Consider the following 26,708-nt stretch of genomic DNA (forward strand, 5'->3'; position numbering starts at 1 on the left):
ATGAACAATTTAGTTGATAAAACTTGATAGAAGCGAGTTCTAAAAACCATTGTTGGTTTTCTTGATGTCAAAGCTTTATCCTACCTAAAGATGAACAATATCAATTAAGAATTTAAGAGTAGTTTTTTTTTAATCAAATCCCTCCTTTTGAAAATTTAAAAAGTGAGAGGGTGAAAATGTAAATGAACAACATTTGAAAAATCCACATTTACACAATATCACACACACCCACATGATTGATCACACTCACACCACCACCTCAAGAGCGTAACCAATTGAAATGGAGCTACTGTATTCATCTTGGTGATGTAGTTGAGTCACGAATGTCATCATGTTTGGTTTAAAAATCACACACACTAGTGTGTGTATGGCGGGCGTGGAGCTATCAAGTCGTGTACTCCATCATCATCCCAATTAATTATAACTTCTCTCTCGTGGATTTCAGTGTTGTATTGTTTTTTTCAAACTACTCTTTGTACCCGCCCTCCCAAAACGCCACCCCCACAACCACAACGTTCCGTTCTTGCAATTGGATCAATTATTATCAATTCACTAAATTCTTTCGTCACTATCTACAGTTCCTCGATCGTATAAACTGTAGGCTCAAACTCTCAGATCTACGGGTAATCATAGTTCGCGATTATCGAGATATACCTTACAAAAAGGTAGTGAATAGTTAGTTTCGTGGGATTGCCCTTAATTCTTTTCTTCGCTATTGATTTTCTTTTCTTTTATCTGTTTGTGATCGTGATTCCCAATGGCAGAGATTGTTCCCCCTTTGCATTATTTTAATCAGTTTGCTTAATCAAGTGTTTTCAGCTTTCTAGTTGTTCTAATTCTGGATTCTGTTTGCGTCAAAGGTGTTTGATTTTTTTGATTCAATCAAAAAGTTTCGAATCCAAGGCAAATTCGACGCATGGCGTTGGCGTTTAGTTCTATGCGTTCCGTTTGAAGTAAGAAGTAACTCGTAAAGTTGTTTTTCCATTGAAAAGAGGGGAATTTGGAGTTCCTTTTGCCTCTCTTTATTACCCTTTTTTCAATTTTAAAATTTATATAACAACACAACACAACCCAGTTGACAGACAATCCACCATTCATAAACGCCAAAAGAGTCTCTCTCACTTTAGCATGCGAGAGCTTAATTTTCTAGATAAAGAGAGAGGTGGTGTTGTCATTAATCGATGCTGAATATGAAGAACAAACTTTCCGATTCTGATCATAACAACAACAACAACAACAACAATGGTGGTGGTGAAGCTCTGAAGCAGAAAGAGAGGCATATAGTTTCTTGGTCACAAGAGGTTCAATTTCATCTTCTGATCTTCATTCTTTTTTCGTGATCTGTTCTGGACTTAACTTAACGATTGATTACTTCATATTCAGGAGGATGAAATATTAAGAGAGCAAATCAGTATCCATGGAACTGACAAGTATGATTCCGAGTTTCTCTTTCCTTTATCCTCTCATCTCAAGTTGTTCGATTACATACGAATCAATCAAATTAACGAAACTGTTATCACGTCATGTGTAGTTGGACAATTATTGCATCAAAGTTCAAGGATAAAACAACCCGACAATGCAGAAGAAGGTAAATCTCAAAAAGTATTCGAAAAAACGAAAAGGAAAACTCTAATTTTTATATTATTTTGCTAATCCTGAATTTCGATACAACTTTACGAATGCAGATGGTTCACTTATCTGAATTCTGATTTCAAGAAAGGAGGATGGTCACCAGAGGAAGACATGCTCTTATGCGAGGTAACATTTACAAAAATACCCTTGGTTGGTTTCTTCAACCATTAAATCATCTATGTGTCCCATTTATCATAAGTCAAACAACAATAAGTTAAGAACAATAAAGAAAAAAGATCCATGATAATTTCTGTAATGGAATTTCAAGAATCAAGATCACTTTTTTAGAGGTGCTAAATTACTTAGTTTTTCCATTTTACAGTAATGAGCTAATCTATGCAGGCTCAGAGGATATTTGGAAACAGATGGACTGAAATAGCGAAAGTGGTTTCAGGAAGGTAAAGAATTTAATTTATATATATATTTTTTTAATTTTGTATTGAAGAACTTAAAACACAATTAAAAAAAGTAACTTTCTTTGTTTTTTCATACATGAAAAACAGGACTGATAATGCTGTGAAGAATCGGTTTTCCACTTTGTGTAAGAAGAGAGCAAAACATGAAGCATTAGCAAAAGAAAACAATGTTTCTTACATCAATACAAACAATAAAAGAATCATCTTCCATGATTTACAAAAGATTGAAACTTCAATGCCTCCTTTGAAGATTCGGTATGTTCCTTTCACATACCTACACCAGGTTGACCTGACCTGACCTGTGTCATGTCATGTTATATCATGTCATGTCAGGTCAGGTCAGGTCAGGTCAACCTGCTAATTGAACTTTTAACTTTTAAGAGTAAAAGTTAAAACGTTTGTTGTGGTTTAGGAGGAAAGAAGTTGGAGGTATGATGGAAGATTGTAATCTTGAAGAAGGGTATAATGGTAATTGTACAAGTACGGGTCATCATCAACTAAGACCTCCATTTGCAGTTCTTGCTCATAACATTGATCTCTCAACAACTCAACTTCATGGCATCAATAAGGAGGTCTCAAAAGATGGTAATTTTACAAAAACACACACACACACATACTTGTTAAAAAAACTAAAAAAAAAAGTTGGATATTGTTGATAAAAAGCAGGTAGTTGTAACATGGGTGAAGGAACATTTCTCAAGAAAGATGATCCAAAGATTATTGCTTTAATGCAACAAGCAGAGCTTCTTAGCTCTCTTGCACTTAAAGTTCATACAGAGAAAACAGATCAGAGTTTTGAAAATGCTTGGAAGGTGAAAACAGTTTTTTTTTTTTTTTTTTCATAAAACAATTTCTTTATTGGTTAAATGCAAGAAATATAAATCATATACAACAAACAGGTTGTTCAGAATTTTCTTAAGAACAGTAAAGAAAGTGAGAATCTTGGATTCAACATTGCTGACATGGATTTTCGACTTGAGAATTTTAAAGATTTGGTTGATGACATGAGAAGCTGTAACAATGGAAGTAGTCATGATTACTGGAGGTAAATATAATTAATAAATATAAACTAAAGTTCATTTTTTTTTTTATTTCTTAAAAATAAATTTTTTTAAAAAAAATTGAATTTCTGTAGGCAGCCTGATTTATATCAGGCATCACCAGACAGCTCTGAGTATAGCACAGGGTCAAGTAATATTGTTGGTGATGTGAATATGATAACATCTGATGAGGGAATCAATCAAGGTAAATTATGTCCTTTTTTTGTAATTTTACCTATAATTAAACATCATCTTGATAATAAATAAATAATTATATATTTGTTTGAATTACAGATATTTTACAATCTTGTGATGAATTCAAGAATGATGTTGCATTGCCAAATTCAGAATTCAATTCTCCACTTCAAGTCACTCCATTGTTTAGATCAATGGCTGCAGGGATTCCAAGCCCACAGTTTTCAGAAAGTGTAAGTACATTTACCATTTTACGTTTTTGCCCTTCTCATACGTTAAATCAAATCCTGTGACAACAATCAAAGGGTAAGTTATATTATAAAAAAAATAAAAAAAAATAAAAAAAAAAACATTATATTGTCAGCATTTTGAAATTTTAACTAACTAATACTTTATTTTTTGGAATCAAACAATAAAACTTGAAGACATTTTGATTTATTATATAAGGTCAAAATGGTTAATTTATTATTTATTTATTTGGGGGTTTTTCAGGAAAGACATTTTCTACTAAAAACGCTTGGAATGGAAATGACACCTCCGAATTCAAGCACAAGAACTTCACAGCATCCACCCTGCAAAAGGGCTCTTCTTCATTGTCTTTAAAAAAAATTAAAAAAGAAAAAAAGAAAAAAAAGAAAAAGATTTGATCAAGATTTGCTTTATGCCTTGAAAGCAAGAATGTTGAGGTACATTGTTGAGTTTGAGGGGTAAAAATGTCTCATTTTTGTGTGTGTGATTTTGGAGGGTATCGAGTTTTAGGTGTTCGATATTGACCTCATAACTATTTGGCCTCAAAACATGCCAAATTCTGTACAGAAGATAATTTTACTTAGTCTTGGAGAGTGTAATTACAAATATACCCCCCATTTATACGGGTAAAAGAGGGGGGAAGGTAGTAAAAGTATAAAAGAGAGTGAAGGAGGATCAACCACCGAATTGGACTCCTGTTCTTTGTTTCTTTTTTTTTTTCTTTTTCTTTTTCTTTTTTTTTTATTCTTAAAATTTATATTGTAATGTATAACTTACAATGATTGGTTTTAGAGAATGTAAGCTATAATATATATGGTTCTTTGTGTGCAGAATCTTTATGTTTTCTATGTTTTCTTTTATTCTGATTCAACTAATTATTTATAGGCAAATGCTAGAAAAACCCTTAAGTTTTAGATGTTTTATAGAAAAGCCCTTATGAAAAAAAAGTCACTAAAGCCATTTAGGATTTGTAAATCTTTCATAAAAACCATTTCTAATTTGTAACTTTTTTTACACGTCAGTATTAGGATAAATGATGGAAAAACCCCTTATTTTTTATTTGGACTTACACAAAGCATGTAAAAAGGTATAAAATATAAGGACTTTTTCGTCATTTTTTCTATATTAAATAGTTGGATAATGATAACAAAATGATGAAATGATTTTCTTGAAAATTACAAATGGCATTAGTGAAACTTTTTTTCATAATGACTTTTCTGTAAAAAATGATCAAATTGTAAGGGCTTTTCAAGCATTTCCCATTATTTATACATGTAATTACAAAAAATGGGCCCTCTACTTTCTGATTTTTACCATGTTTAGTCCAACATTGAAACCTTTTTTTATTTATGGTCCTTATTTCTAGGCTTCCTATCGATTTTGGTCCCCGAAACCTTGAAATGACACTCAAAATCTGAAAATCAGTGGACAAAAATTGATATGAAACCATGAGATGAGAAACAAATTTGAAACATGTTCCAATTTTAGACTAAATACAGTAAAAATCGAAAAAGCATAGGGAACATTTTTGGAATTTACTCTTAGTTATAAAAAGAGTAGTGAATTAGAGGAAATGATGAATGAAAAGAGTGGGATAGAAAAGTCTTACTTGGTGAAGATGAAAGATTGACTTTGTTTTTTGTGTTGTTGAGACATGGGATTCTTCTGCATTAGTGTGTGTGTGTGTGTTAGTGTGTGAAGTATGTGTTGTGTTGTGGGGAAGAAGGTGGGGAGTGAGGAATCCTGTAGGAGTATTTAAGTTGGTCAGCTTGATGATGATGATGGTGGTGGTGATGGTGGAAGACAAAAGATGATCATCTTTAAAAAGTAAAAGTATGTTAAGAGAGGAGGGGAGGGAACCATGTATAAATTTTATAGTATTTGTATTGACTTTCTCTGTTGACTTATTTTTAGTGCTACTTGTTTCTTACATGATAATGATTAAATTTTGTGTGTACATGAATTTATATGATATAAAACAGTTAGATAAACATTTGATAATTGATATGTACATTTTGAAATACAAAGAATTAAATGGTGATGTGCACATACACTCGGCCAAACCAGTCCCATGAGTGTAAAGCATCAAAATATCTACAAGAAGATTTATAAAACTTTTAACACCATCTACATTAATTAATGTCATTATGATTTTAATTGTGTTATATCGGTTTTTAGTAGAATACGGTTTTAAAAATTGAATTTTCACTTACATATGAATAACTACTCAACCATAAATAAAATTAACTAGCAAAGAGCTAGATAACAATTACAAAAAGTTCATAGGATTTTGAAGCCAATTCACCCATCCTATTTGACATCTATTATTTCTATTATAATACCGCAATGAAGAAAATTCTTTTATCGAATCAACAATCTCATTTTTTTTTTAATCTTTTCTCTTCCAAACACCACATTATTTAGAAATCTCCAAATATACCATATAGTGATACATGTTATCGCATGATCAACCACCCTTCTTTTCTTCACATTCGTGACATCATTTTCAACTAAAGTGAATAACTAAAAAAACGTATAGAAATCTGAAGGAGCAACATTGATCCAAAAGAAAATATAGTTTCAAGTTCTAGCTCTCACTTCACACCTAAAAAAAATGTTCAAGTTGTTCCACTTCAAGTTGACATTCATGACCCCATTTTCAATGAAAGTGAATAACACATAATTGATTTAAAAATATATTAATTATCTATATTTAATAAATATTTAATAAGACATTAAACCTATTTAGTTATTTATAATTTAACTTTGTTTTTCAGGAACAACATTTGACACGCGCTCTAATCTATTCTTATATTTTAAATGTCTCATATAAAACTTGAACTCTTAACCTTAGGCATCTCATCATGATATAACTTTATTTTAGGTCAAAGTATGTCATGTTTACGTAATTATGTAACATCCTGATTCTCAGGTATGATATTTATGGCTTAAAAGGTAAATTTTCTTTTTGAACTCGTCGAGTTGAAGGCCTCAACTCGGCGTGTTGGAAGCTTCCCAACTCGCCGAGTTGGTGGTTGATTATGAAACCCTAATTTTTAGGGTGTTGCACCCTATTTTAAGGCCGTATGGCCTTTACATGGCCTCCTTATCCGCCCCCTCTGTCCCGGAAACCCTAGTTAGTGCTTTTTCTCTCATTTTGTGTGTTTTTGTGTGAGCTTGAGGAGTGTTTCTTAGTGTTCTTTTGGGAAGGAGTTTGGAGTTTGAAGAAGCTTGATTGAGAGGAAGGTTGTAGATCTGGGATCCTCTCTGTTGTTGCAACCATTTTGAGTTATAAAGTCGAAATATTGACCATTTATTGCTTAGATCTCCTCCTTGGAAGTTTATTGTCATTTTGGGTTCATTGTGGAGTCATTCTTGGGTTTGATCATTTCTGGAAATTGCCACTTCAGATCTGGGCATTTGGTGGCCTCTTTAGGCTTAAAGTTTCAAGCTTTATATAGATCTAGGTTTCCTTCATGTTCTAAGTCCTTTGTTAAGTCATTTTTTGAGTAGTTTGGCCTCTTGGTGTCATGCATGGACATAAATTTAGCAACTTTACATGTTTTTCCAGATATTGGGTACTAGATCCACATTCTTGGGCGTTAGAAGGGATGAAAAAGGATGAAAGAGTTAAGCTGGTAAAAATCGACGAGTTGGATCGAATTTTTCCCGCTTTTCTAGAAAACTGTAGGAACTCGACGAGTCGTCTGGAGGACTCGGCAAGTTGGCTCGAACTTTTCCCGTTTCTCTGAGTATTGAGGAAACTCGACGAGTTGGCATGTGTACTCAACAAGTTGGGTCAAAATAGACTGTTGACCTTCACTGTTGACTTGACTTTGGCCATGGTTGACCAAGTTTGACTTTGAGGGTATTTTGGGTATTTGGAGGTTTTGATTAAGATGGTCATATGTTGGTTGTAGGCATTTGATTCAGGAGATGAGATTCGAGAGTTGGATCTTATCAGTCAATGTTGCTTGTGAGGTGAGTTTTCCTCGTTGTACTTACGGTTCGAAGACACCAATACCGACCCATCATAATTGATATTTTGTTATGCATGTTGTTATGCTTAGTGGTTTGTTAGATCTATTTAAATGCGTGTAGAATGTTATATGACTATTTGTTATATGTGTACATATTTAATTGGTGGCTGAGGCTTTTCTGCTTTGTGTGTAAACCAACAGGCCGAGGTATTCCAACTCGATGGTTGAGGGTCGAGGGTATTCCATCCCAAGGATGATTGGACCCATAATATGTTGGCATTCCAACCGATGGTGGAGGGTCGGGGGTATGCCAACCCGAATGTTTACTAGTGTAACGTTCCATTTAAAATTAATTAAATAAATAATAAACTCTAAAGCCTCGAGATGTAATTTTATTATTATTTTATAGCCAAAATCAATAATATTTAGTGGAGTGTTGGTTTTGGGGAGCCAAATGTTATAATTTGGATTTTCGGGGATTAAAGTGTAATTCAAGGATTTATTTTGTAAAGATTTTCAAAAGTCAGGGGATGTCTGGTAAAATATTGGACTTAAATTGAAAGGATTTTGGAATATTGAGGGCTAAAGGGTAAATTTTGGACTCGAGTTGAAAAGATTGTGAATGGGAGGTACTGGTTGTGTCAATTTCGTTTATCAGTTTGAAAGGAACACGGGACTTAAACCTGTCATTCCCATCCCTCCTGTTTTTGGATGCATGTAACCCTAACCCTAGCGTATTCTCTACAACCGCCACCACCTTCGGAGCATGCTCAACCGCTGCTTGCATCCCCACCCTTTCTCCACCTACTACCTCGCTGTGGAGTACCACCACAATAGCCTTGCTGTCGGAGATGTGGTGAGAAGCCAGAAGAGACACGAGACCAGCGAAGGAAGCTGTGATCGTCGATACCGGAGTCACGAACGACCGGAAGGCTCTCGGTAAGAACCAATGTCGGCCCACTAGTAGCTGATTATAGTTAAGATGATTGTCTTTGTGATTTTGGTATGCCACTATTTGTTATGCTTTATGTGCTAGTATGTTATGATATTATGTGATAGTGGTAGGAAAGGTAGGATAGTCCCCGGATACCAGTTGAAAGAGACTTAAGCACCCAGGTATGCCAAGCAGTTACTAGTTGAAAGAGACCGAAGGGGTAGACCAACACCTAAATATGCTAGGTAGTTTCCGGTTGAAAGAGACCGAAACACCCAGATATGCTAGGCAGTAGGAGAATTACATGTATATGTTAGGACATTATGTGGTAGTAGTAAGGGTGAGTTAGTCCCCGTATACCGGTTGAAAGAGACCGAAGGGGTAGGCCAGCACGCAGATATGCTAGGCAGTTACCGTTTGAAAGAGACCGAATGAGGTAGGCTAGCACCCAGATATGCTAGGCAGTAGAAGAATTACATGTATATGCTAGGACATTATATGGTAGTACTAGGGGTGAGTTAGTCCCCGTATACCGGTTGAAAGAGATCGAAGGGGTAGGTCAGCATGCAGATATGCTAGGCAGTTACCGTTTGAAAGAGACCGAATGGTGTAGGCCAGCACCCAGATATGCTAGGCGGTTACCGGTTGAAAGAGACCGCAGGGGTAGGCCAACACCCAGATATGCTAGACAGTATGTTATTGTATGGTATGTGGTATGATGGGGGAAACTCACTAAGCTTTGTGCTTACAATTTTCAATTTTGGTTTCAGGTACTTCCTCTTCGAAGGGAAAGGGGTCGACATGATGGCAACGCATCACACTAAATTTTCTGAACTAGAGATCTTTAGGATTGTTACTCTGATGTTGTTTTATTATGATATGTTTTGACTATTGATACTTTGGATTTGATATGAATGGTTGTTTTAGACAAATGGTTTTATAATTGTTTTATTAAAAATGAAATTTTGGTCGTTATTTTTGGGGTGTTACATGGTCTCTTGGAAGATCTTTCAATTCAATACTTGTAATTGGAGTAGTTGTAGGTTGTGGATTTACATTAGAAACTGAAATGAATGATTGATTTGCACATATTGTTTTAGAGGATCCTTCAAAACATAAATCATTGGAACATGGTCTTTTGAAGGATTTTCCAACACTTGATTATTGATGCTTGTTCTTGGAAAAGAATCGAGCAAAATCAAAAAAGCTTGGAGAATTGGAGCAAAAAATCATTCACTTGTCGTTCACTTGAAGAGTTGGAGTAAAAAATGGATTTTTTTTGCCTTCCTGTTTGCCAGGGGTGGTTCCACTATGATGCTTATAGTGACACCGACAACCCCTGTTTTTTTCGGACACGATGTAAAAAATTTTGAATTTTTCGTTTTTCTACTATTGTGTCACTGCGTAAAAAAAATGTGTCAACGGCAAAAACCTACTACGAAATGTTGCATCCGACCCTGTTGTTTTCGTCGCAGCTTCAGCTTCACAGAAAGCAAAGGAGATTTTTCTTTTCTTTCCAACTTTGTGCTTCAACCTTCAGCCGACCATATAGACAATGTGAATTGGGTATTGGGTTTAAAGAATATAACTTGGTGTGCTAATGTTTTTTTTTTGGGCTGATTTTTTATTGTTTTGGGCTAATATTAGTTATACAATGTCATATGTTTTTTTTACCTCTAAAATACTAGTGACACTTATTTTATAGATGTTGCATCTATATAGAACGAAAAATTACACTTACGGGATAAATTGGAGCGGTGGTCCGGGATCCCCGGGGTCCACATGTAATGGGAAGAAGTAACATTGGTTATTTTACAAAAAAAAAAAAAAAAAGTTTTACTTCAAGAAGAGGCGACATTCGATCACTTTACAACTCAAGTCTGAAAAGTTTATCAAAGAAACATTTCAATTGAGATATTAATAGATAAAGTGTTCCAACCTTAGATCAGATGCTATAAAAATATGAGATATGTTAAAATCCATTTTTAAAATTTCAAAGTGCCATCAAACTTGCAATGTTTGGTCCATTCCACACAGTTTATCAAAACCCTACAGTTTACATAACAGCCCGTTATATAAATCCAATTAGGGATGTCAACGGGGGCAAACGGGGCGGGGAGTGCATCTCCCGCCCCCGCCCCCGAAATTTCCCTGTTCCCGAGCCCCCGCCCCCGTCCCCGGAATGTTCAATGTTCCTACCCCCACCCCCGCCCCCGAATCCCCTTTATTACCCCCGCCCCCGTCCCCGTTCCCCCGCCCCCGATTGATTTTCGGTTACTTTTTTTTTGGGCTAAAATAAGTTGTTATTTAGGCTAAAATAAACTATTTTTTAGGTAACAAATAATTATTTATAGCAGAATTTTATATGTTAAAAATAAAAAATTTATGGCATTGTAAAAAATTATACTAACAACTTCAAAACATGTTTTTTGATGAATTTTGGAAGCTCAATATCATGTTATTATTTATTATATTTATAATTAATATATATAAATATATGTGTAATTTATTAATGGGATCCCCATGGGGATTTCGGGACGGGATTGTCTACCCCCGCCCCCGCTCCCGAAATTAAAACGGAGGTTAACCTTGCCCCCGCCCCCCATCCCCGCCCCCGATTTTTTTTTAAAAAAAAAACCCCAAACGGGACGGACCCCCACGGGACTTTTTGACATCCCTAAATCCAACTAATTGGCAAATATAAAAATATATTATTAACTTACTTTGAACAAAGTCCATAATATAAATCATAGGGAGTAGAATAACAATAAATACTTTGATAATTTCATGACCGTGTCTACAACATTTTTTGAATATGTAATTCGACCCAAAGTATGGGTTACACGAAATCAAGTTGTGGGATAATCCAAAAAAATGATGTTGCATTATTTTCTAATCAAAATCTCAAACATTACAACCTTACAACAAAAACAAAACATGTAACAAATATAAAAACAACACCAAAACAAAACAAAACATTTGATTATAAATACCTCACAAAAACACATTGTAAATTTACAATTCACAATTTAATGTGCTATATCATAATTCATAAACTCCGTTACACCAAATCTCCTCCGTAACACTATATAAAACCTAATCAGTCACACTCCCCCTAACTTTAATAACACAAAACCCCAAATAAAATCAGGGTCCGAATAATATCTTGCTCTGATACCATGTTAAAAAATATATCTATAAAACTCTAAGTAGTTTTCCTCTTCTTTTGCATTCTTTGTATCTTTTTCCATTTAAGGTAAATTTGATAAGACAAGCCACTAAACACCATGAACACACTCCCCCATTGCTTTTGGGACAATGGATTCCCACTAAGAACCGATGACACGACAATGCTCACGAATTTTCGGGTTGTTGTGATTGTTGTGTTTGTTAAAGACCCAAATCGGCTAATTGTAAAAAATATAAAATTTTGGCCAACCGCACCACATAGACAGTAGTATAAAATATCCCATGCGGCCTCTGGGTGGTGCTTGCAAAAATTAATGGCTTGGTAGCCACTCGCATTGGGCCACCCAAACATGAAAACTAAGTTGTAGATTGTTCCCCATAAGTTCATTCCTAACATTATGTCCCATGCACTTGTCTTTGGATACCTGACAACGCAGTACAATTTAGGGTTTAGGGTTTAGGGCAGTTTCAGTTTCAATTTCGGTTTGGATTTGGGTTTAGGTCACATTGAGTTTTTTCTTTTTGTTCGACAAGTTTTTGTAATTTTTAGAGTAAATTAAAGACAACGGAGTGTATGTGTGGTTTTGATGGTGTTTAAACCGAAAATGGAATATTTTTCATTTTTGGTCCTTGTTTCAAGGTTTTATGTCGATTTTGGTCCTGTCCTTAGGACTTTATGCTTTTTGGTCTTTGTTTGATGATTTCATGCCGGTTTTGGTTATGAAACCTTGAAATAAGGACTAAAACTAAAAAAGATTTTGGTTTTGGACTAAACACGATAAAAATAAAAATAACAGGGGCATTTTTGTAATTTACTCGTTTTTATATTACATTTAGTAATTAGTACGATGAAAAAATTAAAAAAAATCCAAAAGAATACTATTTACTTTTTATATAACATAATAAATGGAGTAGATATCAGAGTAAATTACAAATTTGGTCCTTGTTGTATACTTGACGTAACGGGTTTAGTCCAAGTTATGCTTTTTTATACAAATTTGTCTTTTGTTGTTAAATTTTCTTCCATTATGCCTCCATGGTCGTTAAACGAGTCATTAAATCTAGCGACTCGACGTTGGTTTTTCAAAATGACCAATTTACCCTTCGGTCATTCCGAAAAAACAATAAACCACAAGGACCAAATTTGTAATTTACTCATAGTTCTATTAGCATACTTTCATAACTAACCTTGTTGAGATTGAATCTTGTGTAGCATTTGTGAAACCATCAAAAGCCAAATTGAGAAAACACAATCCATATCCAAGTGGGGCATTAGGATGAGCCAGCTTGCTTATAGTCTTTGAGCTAGTCTGAAAGAAATCAAGAAACAATTAGATAAAATGGAATTAATATTAACAAATTAACAAGAAAATTAAGTTCACCATATAATTTATAAAAAGAGAATATATTCACCTTTGCAAGAGCAAAAGCAGATACCCCACCAGCAACAAGAATTGTACAAAGATACTCAGGAAAACTGTATCTAATGCCATACACTAGTGTTCCCATTAGCATCACTGCATAATGATAAATTAAAAAGATAAGTATTTTGGGAACATTGTTATTAGAGTTAAATTACTAATTTAGTTTGGATTAAATGCAAGTAATTACCTGGAATCATCTTTGAGGATTTTGCAAGTACCTACAGTAGACAACAATTGTAGTCATTACTTGCTCGATGAAAATTCAAACATCATGTGTTGATTTGATGAAAACTTTAGAAATCTTGATTGAAAATAGAAAGATAAATGATGGGAGATGAACTGAAAGAGAAAAGGTTTGATTATGTGATAGATGGATAAAGCTTCAAGATACCTGAGCAGGATAACTGATGTATTTTAGAGCTTCAATTCCCATAGCTGGGCCAATTGTATTTGTAATGCCAGCACTCCAGTAACTCCACCATGGAGCATGACCAGTGCTACCACTGGGCCACAGCTTTATCACTAATCAGTCACCACAAAATGTTAATCAATCCCTAATTCCCAATTATCATTTACATTCTAAATTACCAAAGATAACCAGAGCTTAAAAGGTGAAATGCTTACTCATGAATGACCATATGAAACAAACAGCACTTTGTGCTAAATTCAAGAATGCTAGATGTTCGAACCTCTCATTCTCTGGTCCAAATCGCTTAGTAGACCTGAAAACCAATAACAAAGACTCATAACAACCTTTCAGATATGTCCATTACAATGTAATCAATTGGAAATACCAAATTCCCCAAATTGGAGTTCCATGTATGCTGGTAACATTTGTTAAGGTTTAAGAAAATGCTCAATTTTGGGTTAATGAAAACTTAAGAATGATATTAAAGGGTACAGTTGTTTATTTAATTGCAGTAATCATAAATCATAGTCCTAAACAGAAATCAGAATGCGGAGTTATTGTAGGCTCTATGAAGTTCTTAGAGCGGAACACGAATCACGATTCATAATCACAACTGATGTGTGAAAACGAGACACAATCATCAATATAAGTAATCACTTTACTTTCTCAAATGCGAACTTAAAGCAGCCAATAAATATGCAATATTTTCAGAATCCTCAATAACTAATAACGATTTAGCGTAAACCTTCACACAACTGTTTGCCATAAATCCAAAAGTCGAAACTTTTATTGGATGGATACATATGAAATCAATTAAATGATCATTACAGAGGTTAATAGATAAAATGAAAAAAGAACAGTATAAATTAGTTCAGGAAAAATCCTTACACAGTCTCTTGAAGAACGCCTTGGTATATATAAGCTGTCCAAATACCGGCGACGCAAAATGCGAGCTCCAAAACACGGCGGAGACCGACGCCGTGTGACTCCATCGGTGCCGGAATCTTGGTATCAGGCGTAAATCGTTGATTCTCCGGAATCAGAGATCGGACAAAACGCTTCCGAATGGTGCGGTTGTAGAAAGGAGTCTTTGAGTAGAGTATATATATTCAAGAATCCACGTTGGTTTTTCATACGTGGAGGCTTTTGATTGGATACGTGACTAAATACTATCACTCTATTGGTTAATGGATACACGTAAGATAGTATAAACTGTTCAAATAATTTGCAGTAACACCCTTGTGGTTTTATAGATTTCATAAATATAACCCCTAAACTTTAATTGTTTAGATTATCAATCTGTTCTTACTTACTAAGAATTTCCAATTTTGTAACCATGATTGTTCCATGTGAAATGAAATCGATAAGTTTCTCATACTATAACCATGATTGTTGAGTTTTGCAAACATGATTGTTTCATGTGAAATGAACCTAATATTTTAATCATAACTAGAAAGGTTACCCCGTTATGCGGGGCCAGAAGATTTCAATGTTGTATCCGAAGCGATAAATATGACAGACGTAGAAAGTGCAAGGATGAAAAGTCCGGACTTTGCCTCAGACCGTTTTTCCATGTTTCTATGAAAAATATAAAAGTTTTGACTGCAAGGACCAGAAGTGTTAAAATGGCTAAATAATTAAAGGGGTAGGAATTAGCAACTTTTTCGAAAAGGGATCAAAGTTGTCAAATCATTAAAGTTTTGTGACCAAACTTTAAATATTAAAAGGTTCCTAAAAAGTATAAAAATATTGATTGTAAGAACCAAAAGTGTCAAAATGGCCAAAAAATAAGAAGCAAAGTTGCCAAAAAAACATCCAAGTTTATTATTCCTAACTTTGAAGCCCAACAATAATATAAGGATCAATTCTACCAAAAAAATGATAAGTTTATCATTCTTAAGATTCATTTCTTTAATATATATATATATATATATATATATATATATATATATATATATTAATTAACTTCGGTTGATATAAAAGTTAATACTAAATTAGAAAGGTTAAGATACAAACATTGAAACAAAACTTAACAATCTTGACAATAGAACAACTTACCAATCTTGACAATAGAACAATTACAAGGGATGTGTTATGTGATTTGATTAGAAATTATTAAATTAATTTTAGAGAAAATTGCAAATTTAATCAAAAACATTAATTATTTTGTGGAAAATAACTAAAAAAACCAAAATTACAATTTTAACCACTAAAATCGCAGATGGATTAAACTTATCTGCAATTTCAACAAGCCACCTGTGAATGTACAAGTGGCTAAAACACATGCATGCTTTAGTCACTTGTACATTTGCAAGTGTTTATATATATATATATATATATATATATATATATATATATATATATATATATATATATATATATAGGGTTAGGTTCATTTGAAACCACCTATATTTTGTGAGACCGTGAGACGCATTTTTTTATTTATTTTTTATTTTTTTAGTTAATTCATGTTTCGAAAATAATATTTAAAAAAAGAATTTTTCCATTTTTCCATTTATTTTGCATTTTAAAATTATTTTTAGAATATGTACAGTGTAATATTCTATTTAGAATATTTCACGTATTTTTAAAAAAAAAAAATAGAATTTTTTTTAAATTTTTTTAGTTAATTCAAGTTCCGAAAATAATATTTAAAAAAAGAATTTTTAGATTTTTCCATTTATTTTGCATTTTAAAATTATTTTTTAGAATATGTCAGTGTAATATTCTATTTATAATATTTCACGTATTTTTCAAAAAAAAATGGAACTTTTTTTATTTTTTTTTATATATTTTTTTAGTTAATTCAAGTTCCGAAAATAATATTTAAAATTTTTTTTTTTGGATTTTTCCATTTATTTTGCATTTTAAAATTATTTTTAGATTTGGTCTCACGGTCTCACAAAATTAGAATGGTCTCAAATGAACCTGAACCTATATATATATATATATATATATATATATATATATATATATATATATATATATATATATATATATATATATATATATATATATATATATATATATCTTGTTTTCAGTCTAAAATTGTAGATGAACTATGTCCATCTCCCTCCTCTCGTTTTCATCTGCGATGTTGAGGGTTTTTTTTTTGTTTTTTTTACTACAAAATTGATGGGTTTGACTACAAAATAATCTTATTATATATAAACTTTTGCAAAAAATTATCAGTTTAGTTGTTACTTCTTTGAAAAGTTTTTTTTAAAACATCTCTAAAAAAAATTGATTGAGTATTTGGTTTGTCTTGTAACTGGTGGGAGATGGCAAGTTATTGAAACAAATCTCGAATACGTATGTCCATAGGGAGGTATTTCTGAATTTACTTTGATATTTTCAGAGTATATTAGTTATAGTGAATTTGTATTTTTTGTGAGAAAACAAACCGGTTTGTTAGACATATATAAAATTAGTCTTCGTTTCCTTCATCCTGAATTGAATCATTATATAGACATGGTTGCAAAACATGGATGCTAGAATGTTGATTAATGTAATCAAATGTAGTGGAGGAAGGGTTGTGAAAGTGTTTATGGTGGCTGATGAAGGTGATACGGTTACAGAGGGTGGTCAGAGTGGAAATAAGTCAGTTACTAATTTATGCAGCGATAAAGGGAGCAACAATCCAATAAGAACTTTCGATACTCCTAGTGTACTTCAATTTCATAGTGTTGCTGAAAATGTTAATGTTAGGTATTCACCTATTCACTATGTGGATACTGAGAATTACAAGTATGTTGGTGATGATAATGTTGGTACATATCTTAATGACGTGGGTGGTCGTTGTGTTGATGTTCCTGTACAAAAATTTCAAGTTATGAATAGGCGTGTAGTAGATAAAAGTAAAAAGAAAAAAGTTATGATTAAAAAAGATGAAAATGTGCATGTGTACGGGTATTATGTTGATGTTGCTGATGTAGCTTTAGATATAACCGACTTAGAAAGCAATTTTGATGGAGATGAGTTGGGTGATGAATTTAAAGTTAAGTTTCTTGATAACCTCTTTTACGATATACCCGCTATACCAGCATGGCCAGTTGATATTAATGAAAATATTTCTGCACAGATGGTAGACATCAATCTTCAAAAGATTGAATGTCTCAGTATATTTAAGAACAAAGACCTTCTAAAACGGGCTATTGGGACAAAAATGTTTTCGAGAAGGTTTTCAGACAAGGACAAGTAGATCCACCAAATCAAGGTATGAAGTTGTGTGTGTTGCGAAAAATTGTTCTTGATTACTAAGAGCAAAAGGAATTAAAAATTTTGGAGGACTTTTCCAAGTGAATAAATTTGTTGCTGTACACACATGTTCTTCAACAATTTTGCAACCTCATCATCGACAAGCAAACAAATATGTTTTGGTGAATATCTTGCTGATGTTTTGACTGAAGATTATAGTAGAGTATATCGGGGAAAATATATTATTAATGATGTGAATGCTTAATTGAAAATCGATATCTCGTACCATCAGGCTTGGCGTGCGAAGCAATATGCATTGTTGTTGTTAAGGGGTATGAAAGAGGATTCTTTTACCAAACTTCCGACTTATTTCCACAATTTGGTCAAACATAATACAGGTACGGTGACACATATTCAAACAGATGGTGATGACCGATTTGAGTTTTTGTACATCGCACTTGGTTGCTCGGTTAGTATTATTATATTTTATTTTTATTTTGGTGTATTTGAATAGATATACAATGTATTGTAGGTACGCACTTTTGTCAATTTTTGTAAACCAACCCTTGTAGTAGATGGCGCCCACCTAAAGGGCGATTTCAAAAGTACCATGTTACTTGCAGTTACTAAGGACAGACAAAACCAAATATTATCAGTTGCATATGGTATATGAAAAAATGAGTGTACATATGACTACCAAATATTATCTGCAAATCATAGTCCAAATGCAACCATTTCGTAGTGAGAGTTGTAAAAATCGTATTCAAACTTTGAAATGAATACACATTAATGACAAGTCACTATAGTAACCTGCAAATCGTAGTCAAACTTCGAAATGACAACACATAAATGATTGTTTGACAAGTCACCGCAATAACCTGCAAATCATAGTCCAAATGTAACCATTTCGTAGTCAGAGTTGTTAACTCCTTTTTTTATTACTATAAATAGATGTTTAAGCTCTACGAAACGAACACCCATGTCATCTAAACGAAACCAACTCCCATATTCAGAAATGCCGTCGAATGCAACATTTTCTTCGAATGAAGTGTCTGGTTCCAATTCTGAACGACCATGGACAACAAATGAAGTGTTGGTTCTAACACGATGTTGGCTTAGTGTTAAGGAGGGTATAATGTTACTGGCTCCCCCGCATTGCCTAGTAGGTGATGAATGGACCTGCATAACAGCTTTGTTCAACAATGAAATGGGAGAAGGACAACACCGAAAACAATCAGATATTGTCAGTAAATGGATGGATGTAAAGTAATAAGTCACATGGTTCAATCGAGCTTGTAATTATGCGAAAATTGCGAAAATTTGTTATACAGATGACGAAGAGTTCTTGGAAGTTGTTAAATATTTTTACATCTTGGAGCGTGAAGACAAAGACTTCGAATATGAGGACGTTTGGAAGGTTGTTAAAAATAATCAGTATTTCATGTAGACGACTCTATTTCAGTTAAAAAAAAAAAAAAAACTCATGTAATTGTTTTAAGTTTAATGCTTTGTTGGTAGTAATGTTTTAAGTTTAATGTTTCATGGAATTATTGTTAGTTTAATTCTTTAAGTTTAATGCATTGTTGTTAGTAATGTTTTAAGTTTAAGGCAAGAGACTTCGAATATTTGTAATGTTTTAAGTTTAATGGTTCATGGAATTATTGTTAGTAATTTATTGTAATGTATCGTTAAAAATAATGCAACTAGTATTTATAAGTAACATTTAACAGAGGAGGTGCATCTAATACAGACGTAATACATGAAAATAACCTAGTACAAACATAGAAATAGATATTAAATAAATGGGACATATTTCAAAATATTCCAAGGGGCTTCAAACTGGAATTCCAACCCGTCACTTAATGATTTGTATTCCTCCTTAGCAACTTCCAATATGACCTCCTCAGTAGCATTTAAACGGGTGTCGTCAATTTTGGTATAAAGATCGTTGAATAATAGAACTTCATTTTTCATTTCATAGCATTTTGCTAAGATATCTAGTTCATCATGATGCTTTGTTGTCGTCATTCGATTTTCAGCGTTGAAGATATTGGTTAAACGAGTCCAAAACATTGGATCGTTCAACTTGTTAGTCTGGTACACATGAATATATGAACGAGTAAGAACCAAGTACTCCTCATTGCTCCATGGTATTGAAGTCATCTTTAGTGAAACAAAGAGAGTAAATTTTAAAAAATAATATATGAATAACTAAAACATTGTTTAGTAAAAAGTTTGTTTTAACTGAAAGTAAATTTATAAAAGTGTATACACAAAATCGTAGTCAAATTTTTTAATTTGTCTTCAATTCATAGTCCAACATAACTGAAGAACGCAGTGTACTAACTAAGAACACAAGAGATCATTGTTCGAGTTGACAAGCCATTGCATCGAATGACACCACAATACACTGTTGTTTGAGTTGACAACAAAAGAGATGACTGTTTGAGTTGACAAACTATTGCACTGGGAAAAGAAGACTGTTTAACTTGACAACATAGTTTCAGTTACAATAAGGGGCCGCTATAAATAATTGTTTATAGCCATTTTTATTGTATCACAGTACAATTTTACCTTGCAACTATGGACTCACCTATACCACTTAGATGGAGCAATGAATAGGAGGTCGCTTTGGTTCAAGCTTAGATCGTAACTGTAGAGGAGGATTTTCCACCAGGTCCACCAGAAGTTCGCGTTGGCTCATTTTGGTCTCATGTTTGTCATTTATTTCACCATCAAATGGGGCGTACTCAATATCGAAGAAGAAGAGATGTCAAACGAAGTTTCTGGATTTGGAAAAAAGGTCAAGCATTTTCAACGTATTTACAACGAGTTGGATAATGAACATGCAAATATGGATGAAGAAATTCTCATACAAGTTGCTATGGAACTATACCATTTCGAATCTGATGGTAGGGGGTTTACACATGGGGATGCATGGAATCTTTTAAAGAATGTCCCTCAGTTTTAATATGCATGTTAGTTACGTTACTTAATTTCGTTAGTTACGTTGTTTGTTTTTGTACATGTTTTTTGTGACTCCTTAATGAATGTCCCTCACTTTTAATGAATGTTGTTTCCTTAATGACGATTAAAAATGAATTAATAAAACACATCCATAGTCATTTAATTACAACATTAACCCATAACTATTACATAATAGGACATAAAATGCAACGGCGTACATGAATAACTACTACATAATAGGACATAAAATGCAAATGAGGTACATGAATAACTACTTCTATTTGGGAGGTAACAGGACCACCCCTTCATTTGGTATTTCTCGGTGCACATGTGATGGTATAGGATACACCGTGTCAGATCCGAATGCAACTCGATACACGGCAGCAGTCAGCTTATAATCAACCATTTCGTGAATGGCTTCAAACATACGGGTTCTTAGAGATGCTATAGCATGCCCACATGGTATACCGTTTTTTTGCCATTTCCCACAACTACATACCCTACGTTCAAGTTGTACTTTCCTAGTGTTGAAATTGTCATCGACTTCTAATGTATCCCCATACATACGTCTTGCCACCCAATTATAAGACTTGTTCACATGCTTTTGAACCTTATTCTCAACATAAGGGGTCACCCCAACAAGCATCCTCCCTGCAATATTTGTTAATTTATAAATAATAACACAAGAAAAAACAAACTATAAGTATAAAGTTACCTGCAACTTCATCACGTTCATCATACATTGATTGTATCGACTTATTGATTAACTAAATTATCGTTGTTATAGGTAAATTATGTGTGGACATGGATATATTTTTCACCATTTCAGGAATATCAGTCGATTTAACATTGTAATGTAGTTTCGGGAAAAATGCGCATGCCCATTTTGCAATTGTTATATTGTCAAGCTAAATAATTGGACTCATAAGCAAGGTGCAGAAAGGTGGTTTCCTATATGCACTTTGCAACCTTCCAACCACAAGTAAACATCACGAACACTATATGCATTGCATGACTTCCAAAACAACGTTTCGACTTCTGTATCATGATGTCCGACAGAACCTCGTATTTTTCGAGCTATATCTTTAGGACAATACCCATGATACGAATCTGGGTAAACTCTCTCAATAGCAAAGTCTATTTTATCACATAGGTTGCTTATGAATCCAACCTTTGTATCCTCACCTAAAAATTCTTTTAACTTCATCACGAACCATTCCCAATATTCTTCACACTCTTAGGTTCCCAAACCAATTGCTAAGAGTAGGGTTTCATGGTTTCCTACCCATGCCACCGCAAAGTACATTGTTTTTAGATAGTTGCCAAGTAGGGGAAAATAACCCACATATATTAACGGTATCATGCACCTAAGGAAGGTATGGATCTACATAAAAACATACTTATATTAATGACAAGCAAAATCTAAACGAGGTACATTACCTAGAACTATTAATTAACCCAATAAAATAAAGATGTTATACCACACAACCTAAAGCCACGAAACAGAATTGAAAGCGGTTGATATCTATTTTCTTGATGGTTGTGAAGGTATTACGATTTGTTCTTTAAAGATTATGAAAGAATTTTGGTGGATGATAAAAGCTTCTTTCGGTGTAAGTACTCATTTTCACAAGCAATGAAAGTGTTTCACAATCATCACATGAATCCAATTATAATTATACACAAGTTGGTGCTTATCTGCACTTTATAGTTCAACTTGAAGGATTCATAGTCAACCGAGATGATTTCATAGTCAAACTTTACTGATCAACAAGACAAGACATTGTACTTGTCTGCAGTTCATAGTTCAACTTTTTGAATTCATAGTCAGACCAGATGATTTCATAGCCAAACATCACTGATCGACAAGACAAGACATTGTACTTGTCAGCAGTTCATAGTTCAACCTTTTGAATTCATAGTCAAACCAGATGATTTCATAGTCAACCTTCACTGATCGACAAGACAACACATTGTACTTGTCTGCAGTTCATAGTTCAACTTTTTGGATTCATAGTCAAACCTGTTAATTTCATAGTCAAACTTTACTGATTGACAAGACAATGCAGTGTACTTATCTGTAACAAAATTTCTTGTATAAATGGGTAATAATCACTCCATGAAATTTATCTATGAATTAAGTCATATTTGATCAAATTAAAACAGGCGAATGACATACTACAATTGCGAAGGTGAACATATCATTAGGATATCAGGTACAGCTAAAAACCCAGGAATATTATTTTATGCTTGCCCATATATGGTATCATGATCTTAAGTTCCTTGATATTTACGCTCTCATATTTATATGACAACTATTCTTCTTGTCAATCTTTAAATTTACAGGGACCAAAATACGGGTTTATCATTTAGGTTGATGAAGAGAATGACCAATCTTCTATGGTAATAGTAAGGTAGCTAAGTGTAATAAACAGTTTCAATCAGAAAATAAGAAGTTGAAGATAGCATTGGTTTGTAGTTGGGTGTTATTTTTGGAAATTATTGTTTACAAGTTGTAAGATTTTTATTAATTTTTTGATAGCTTTGAAGTTGTAACGTCATTAACATGGTGTATCTGATGTTATGTTTAAAGTTTTGTAGTTGTAACATTAAAATTAATGCTGGAGTCGTTGTTATGTTGTAACTATTGAAGTTATTACTACATTAGGTATGATGTAATTATTATTTAACGTTTAATAATCAAATCCAACATTCAATTATATATATATATATATATATATATATATATATATATATATATATATATATATATATACACCCCCAATGAATTTTTGCATCCTTTGGCGAAACTCTAAAGTTGTATTTTTTGGGTCAATAAGCTCACGTATTGGTTGGACCGAAACTAATTGTTCCATAAACATATAAACGAAAACAGCGCAATCTCCCAACTCACTACTTTGTTGGGGGAACATTTGTTTCCAAAATGAATTTCATATCCAATGGAATCCTTGTGATGTTTCCTCTGTACCCAGTAGTTTATCTTGTCTAAATGATCTGCCACTCGAGCCTCAAATTTGCTTTATCTTGTCTAAATGATCTGCCACTCGAGCCTCAAATTTGCTAAAGGTTCCATTAGACTTGAATTTTTTGTAAGTACTCTTACCGAGACTATCATAAAGATGGACTTCCATTGACTCCGATCGTAGTTCCCCAAATAACCAGTGATTAGGAAATGAATGAATCGGCATTAGCACCTGTACAAAGTTAAAAAAAATTATGTTTACATAACACGATACAAAAACTAAACTACATAAATGAAAATAATTTCAAAAAATAAATAGCAGTTTACCGTATCCACATTCCACCAAGCAACCATGAAGTTGGGGTATGTAGCAATACCAAACATAAACACCCTCCAATCGTAACCATCCTCGAGAACATGGCAAGCAAAAAAAATTGGAGGCATTATTGTATACTCATCACTATCAAATCGTATCTCCATCAATAGTCTAAACCAAATCATCAAATGCTGCAAAAGTTATGATACTTTTGTTATTCATTAATAAATAAAAACAATTATAAGAATAAAATAAAAGATATTTTACCGCTTCATCCAACCATCGTTGCGTGTATGCCCAAACAACGTACTCAAAAATCTCTATCTAATACCAAATTGTACAAACAATGCTCTACATTATATACATGAAATAAATAATTTTGTATCAATACCTCACCGCATGCTACATAAGGTTGCACACACAACACCGAGAAGTCATGAACAACAACGAATGCTAGAGGAGTAACGGGGGTTGTTGATTTGGCATCAACATTCTTCTTTGGTCTTCTCTTTTGTTTTGGTGTCGTATGCAACTAAAACAATATTTAAATATTTAAATCATTATGTTTCGAATAATTCACATAAAAATGTATAATTAGGATATAAGCTTTTAAATTCAACGAATACCTCGGTGTAAGGAGTACACCTATACTTTGATGGATTTCGAGGCCTAGATCTATCGGGTGTAACTTCGTTGCCATAAAAAACATGATCATCAAAATGATTTACATTCCCTGTAATTGTTATATCTTCCTCTAACACCTAAATTAATAATATATAATCATTAATTAAAAAAATGTATGAATCTACTAACAAACAATAAAATAAATGTAAGTATAGCAACCTGTTCAGCTTCATTATCATCAAAAACAAACACACCATCATCAAATTTATTCGTACTACGCCGCGCTTTGTTTATCCTCTCGTCCAACTCTTACATTAAAATTAAATTATTATAATTATTAACGATAGACACCTTAACATTTATCAATTTAAATCGTAATTGTAATATATATATATATATATATATATATATATATATATATATATATATATATATAACATTGTCGTCTTTAATATCACCAAAAACATTTTCATTGGCTTTATTTTTATTCACCGCCTCATCATCTACAACCTATGTTTTCAGCTATAAAATATTAACAAAAATTTACAAACATGTTAAAAAATTATATAAAAAATGTAGGTTGTCACTAACGGTTTCATCAAAATTTGTTTGGAATTCTGCAGGTTCATCAAAGCTGATGTTGTTCCATATGTTTTCATTGTCCACTTCTTCTACAAACACCAGTAGGTTCTCGGTTCATAAACAAATGTTGGTCCAGTGCATGTAGCCGTTTCAACACCTTCTCTAAGCTTGGGTTCCCACTAGGTCCACCTCTACCGTGAGAGCGACCACTAGAAGACATACTAGACGAAGATTCGTCTTGTCTCCTAAAATGGTCCCGTACTGGGGATGGAGCTGAATTATGTTCACCATAGACATACTTTTGACATGAGATATAATAAGAAGACGTCATCTCATTATCACTCGGTGACATACTATGTCTTGGTCTCCGTCCCTCCTAAAACAATTTAACATATTAAAAATGCATATAAAAGTGCAATAATGAATTTTTTTAAATTAAAATATTATTTAAAAACCTTTTCATGTCAAAAATCTTGTTCACATCAACCCATTTCAATTTTTTGGTCCACTCCATCGTTTGATCGGAGGTGTGTCTCTTTTTTTCGTAACGCAAATCCACGAACACGAACAACCGGAAGCTTCTCATATAGTCATATCTACAATTTTCACAATTATAGTAATAAAAAATAAAATAACTAACATAGCAATAACATCTTACAAATAATAATAAATTTGTATACCATAAATGGCGCTGTAAATCCTGAAACGGAGTATTTAAAAGTTTGGCGACGCTCCGACAGTGAAAAATATCTAACTATATTGTTTCACGTATCCCCAAGGTCATCTTAGGTAAACTTCCACAGATATGTAACCTAAGCAAAACTAGCAAAAAAATATTAATTATAATATACATTAACATTAACTTTCAAAGTGGACAAAAAATACCTGTTCCACACATCCAAATTCTCAGCCAAAAAAACCAATCTTGCGGCACCCGGTCATTTATTTGTTTTCCCAAAAATCCTTCACACAAAACATATATAAGACAAATTCAAACTGCATCATCGTCGGTAGCTTCTAAGAATTGATGATTTAAAATAAAACTTTTTTAAGTCACAGCTTTTCACCGAACTATTTGTATGGTTCAGAATTAGACGTTCACTCAATAAACATCTTTTTTTACTACTAACTTTTTTTTTGAGACATTTTTGCCAATCATTTTGGGATACACGCCAAAATTAAACTCGACTATCAAACAAAACTTTTCTGGATCATAAACCATTTTCGTATCTCCCAGTCTAAAATATAACCGTTTTATGTCATCTGGGGATAAAACGGCGTCCGATCGTATCTGATGAAGAAACATTTTATGGAACATCAATCCGTCCCCTTGTAATTGAGGGACGTCTACCAAACACAGTTTGTCTAAACTATCGCGTTGTGCACCATGTAGCACCTCCAATATTTCCCAAATGTTGCACCCCGATCATTTTAAGTTGACAACAGATTTAACACTTCAATTTTTATAACCATGCTGAAAAAACAACAACATATTAGAAAACTAAACTATTTTCTTTAAAAATATCCGGATATTAAATGGAATAAATAATCCAACATTTAAATTGCAAACA

At 33.2% G+C, this 26,708-nt stretch overlaps 2 protein-coding genes across 4 annotated transcripts; one reads left to right on the forward strand and one right to left on the reverse strand.

Moving 5' to 3' along the window:
• The first annotated feature begins 255 nt into the window (after positions 1 to 255).
• On the forward strand, positions 256 to 4,365 carry FLP (Duplicated homeodomain-like superfamily protein). 3 transcript variants are annotated; one of them, XM_078968577.1, is made up of 13 exons: positions 256 to 665; positions 861 to 1,301; positions 1,384 to 1,430; positions 1,532 to 1,588; positions 1,686 to 1,758; positions 1,975 to 2,030; positions 2,136 to 2,303; positions 2,461 to 2,633; positions 2,712 to 2,860; positions 2,948 to 3,093; positions 3,184 to 3,293; positions 3,383 to 3,516; positions 3,776 to 4,365. In XM_078968577.1, the coding sequence occupies exons 2-13, from the start codon at positions 1,182 to 1,184 to the stop codon at positions 3,884 to 3,886; spliced, it is 1,344 nt and encodes a 447-aa protein (XP_078824703.1). In that variant the 5' UTR covers positions 256 to 665; positions 861 to 1,181; the 3' UTR covers positions 3,887 to 4,365. The 3 variants fall into 3 exon arrangements, with proteins under 3 accessions (XP_078824703.1, XP_078824702.1, XP_078824704.1); XM_078968576.1 differs by having other exon boundaries at positions 256 to 1,301; XM_078968578.1 differs by having other exon boundaries at positions 258 to 1,301; positions 2,715 to 2,860.
• A 7,044-nt stretch (positions 4,366 to 11,409) lies between these two features.
• Positions 11,410 to 14,537, reverse strand: UTR3 (UDP-galactose transporter 3). The gene is made up of 7 exons (XM_078970058.1): positions 14,357 to 14,537; positions 13,684 to 13,781; positions 13,451 to 13,581; positions 13,247 to 13,277; positions 13,049 to 13,152; positions 12,824 to 12,945; positions 11,410 to 12,060 (listed from the first exon to the last, which is right to left on the reverse strand). The coding sequence occupies exons 1-7, from the start codon at positions 14,458 to 14,460 to the stop codon at positions 11,652 to 11,654; spliced, it is 999 nt and encodes a 332-aa protein (XP_078826184.1). The 5' UTR covers positions 14,461 to 14,537; the 3' UTR covers positions 11,410 to 11,651.
• Between the last annotated feature and the right edge of the window lie 12,171 nt (positions 14,538 to 26,708).

Source organism: Lactuca saligna, chromosome 8 (genome assembly GCF_052625555.1).
Source record: "Lactuca saligna cultivar CGN05327 chromosome 8, ASM5262555v1, whole genome shotgun sequence".
Taxonomy (NCBI): Eukaryota; Viridiplantae; Streptophyta; class Magnoliopsida; order Asterales; family Asteraceae; genus Lactuca; species Lactuca saligna.

Bases quoted from the DNA above. Each gene is read 5' to 3' on its own strand.
- FLP (XM_078968576.1), top strand. From the start codon at position 1,182: ATGCTGAATATGAAGAACAAACTTTCCGATTCTGATCATAACAACAAC. The intron at 1,302-1,383 runs GTTCAATTTCAT...CTTCATATTCAG, and splicing joins TAGTTTCTTGGTCACAAGAG to GAGGATGAAATATTAAGAGA. The intron at 1,589-1,685 runs GTAAATCTCAAA...TTACGAATGCAG, and splicing joins ACCCGACAATGCAGAAGAAG to ATGGTTCACTTATCTGAATT.
- UTR3 (XM_078970058.1), bottom strand. From the start codon at position 14,460: ATGGAGTCACACGGCGTCGGTCTCCGCCGTGTTTTGGAGCTCGCATTT. The intron at 13,278-13,450 runs GTATCTTGAAGC...TGTCTACTGTAG, and splicing joins ACATCAGTTATCCTGCTCAG to GTACTTGCAAAATCCTCAAA. The intron at 13,153-13,246 runs GTAATTACTTGC...ATCATTATGCAG, and splicing joins ATCCTCAAAGATGATTCCAG to TGATGCTAATGGGAACACTA.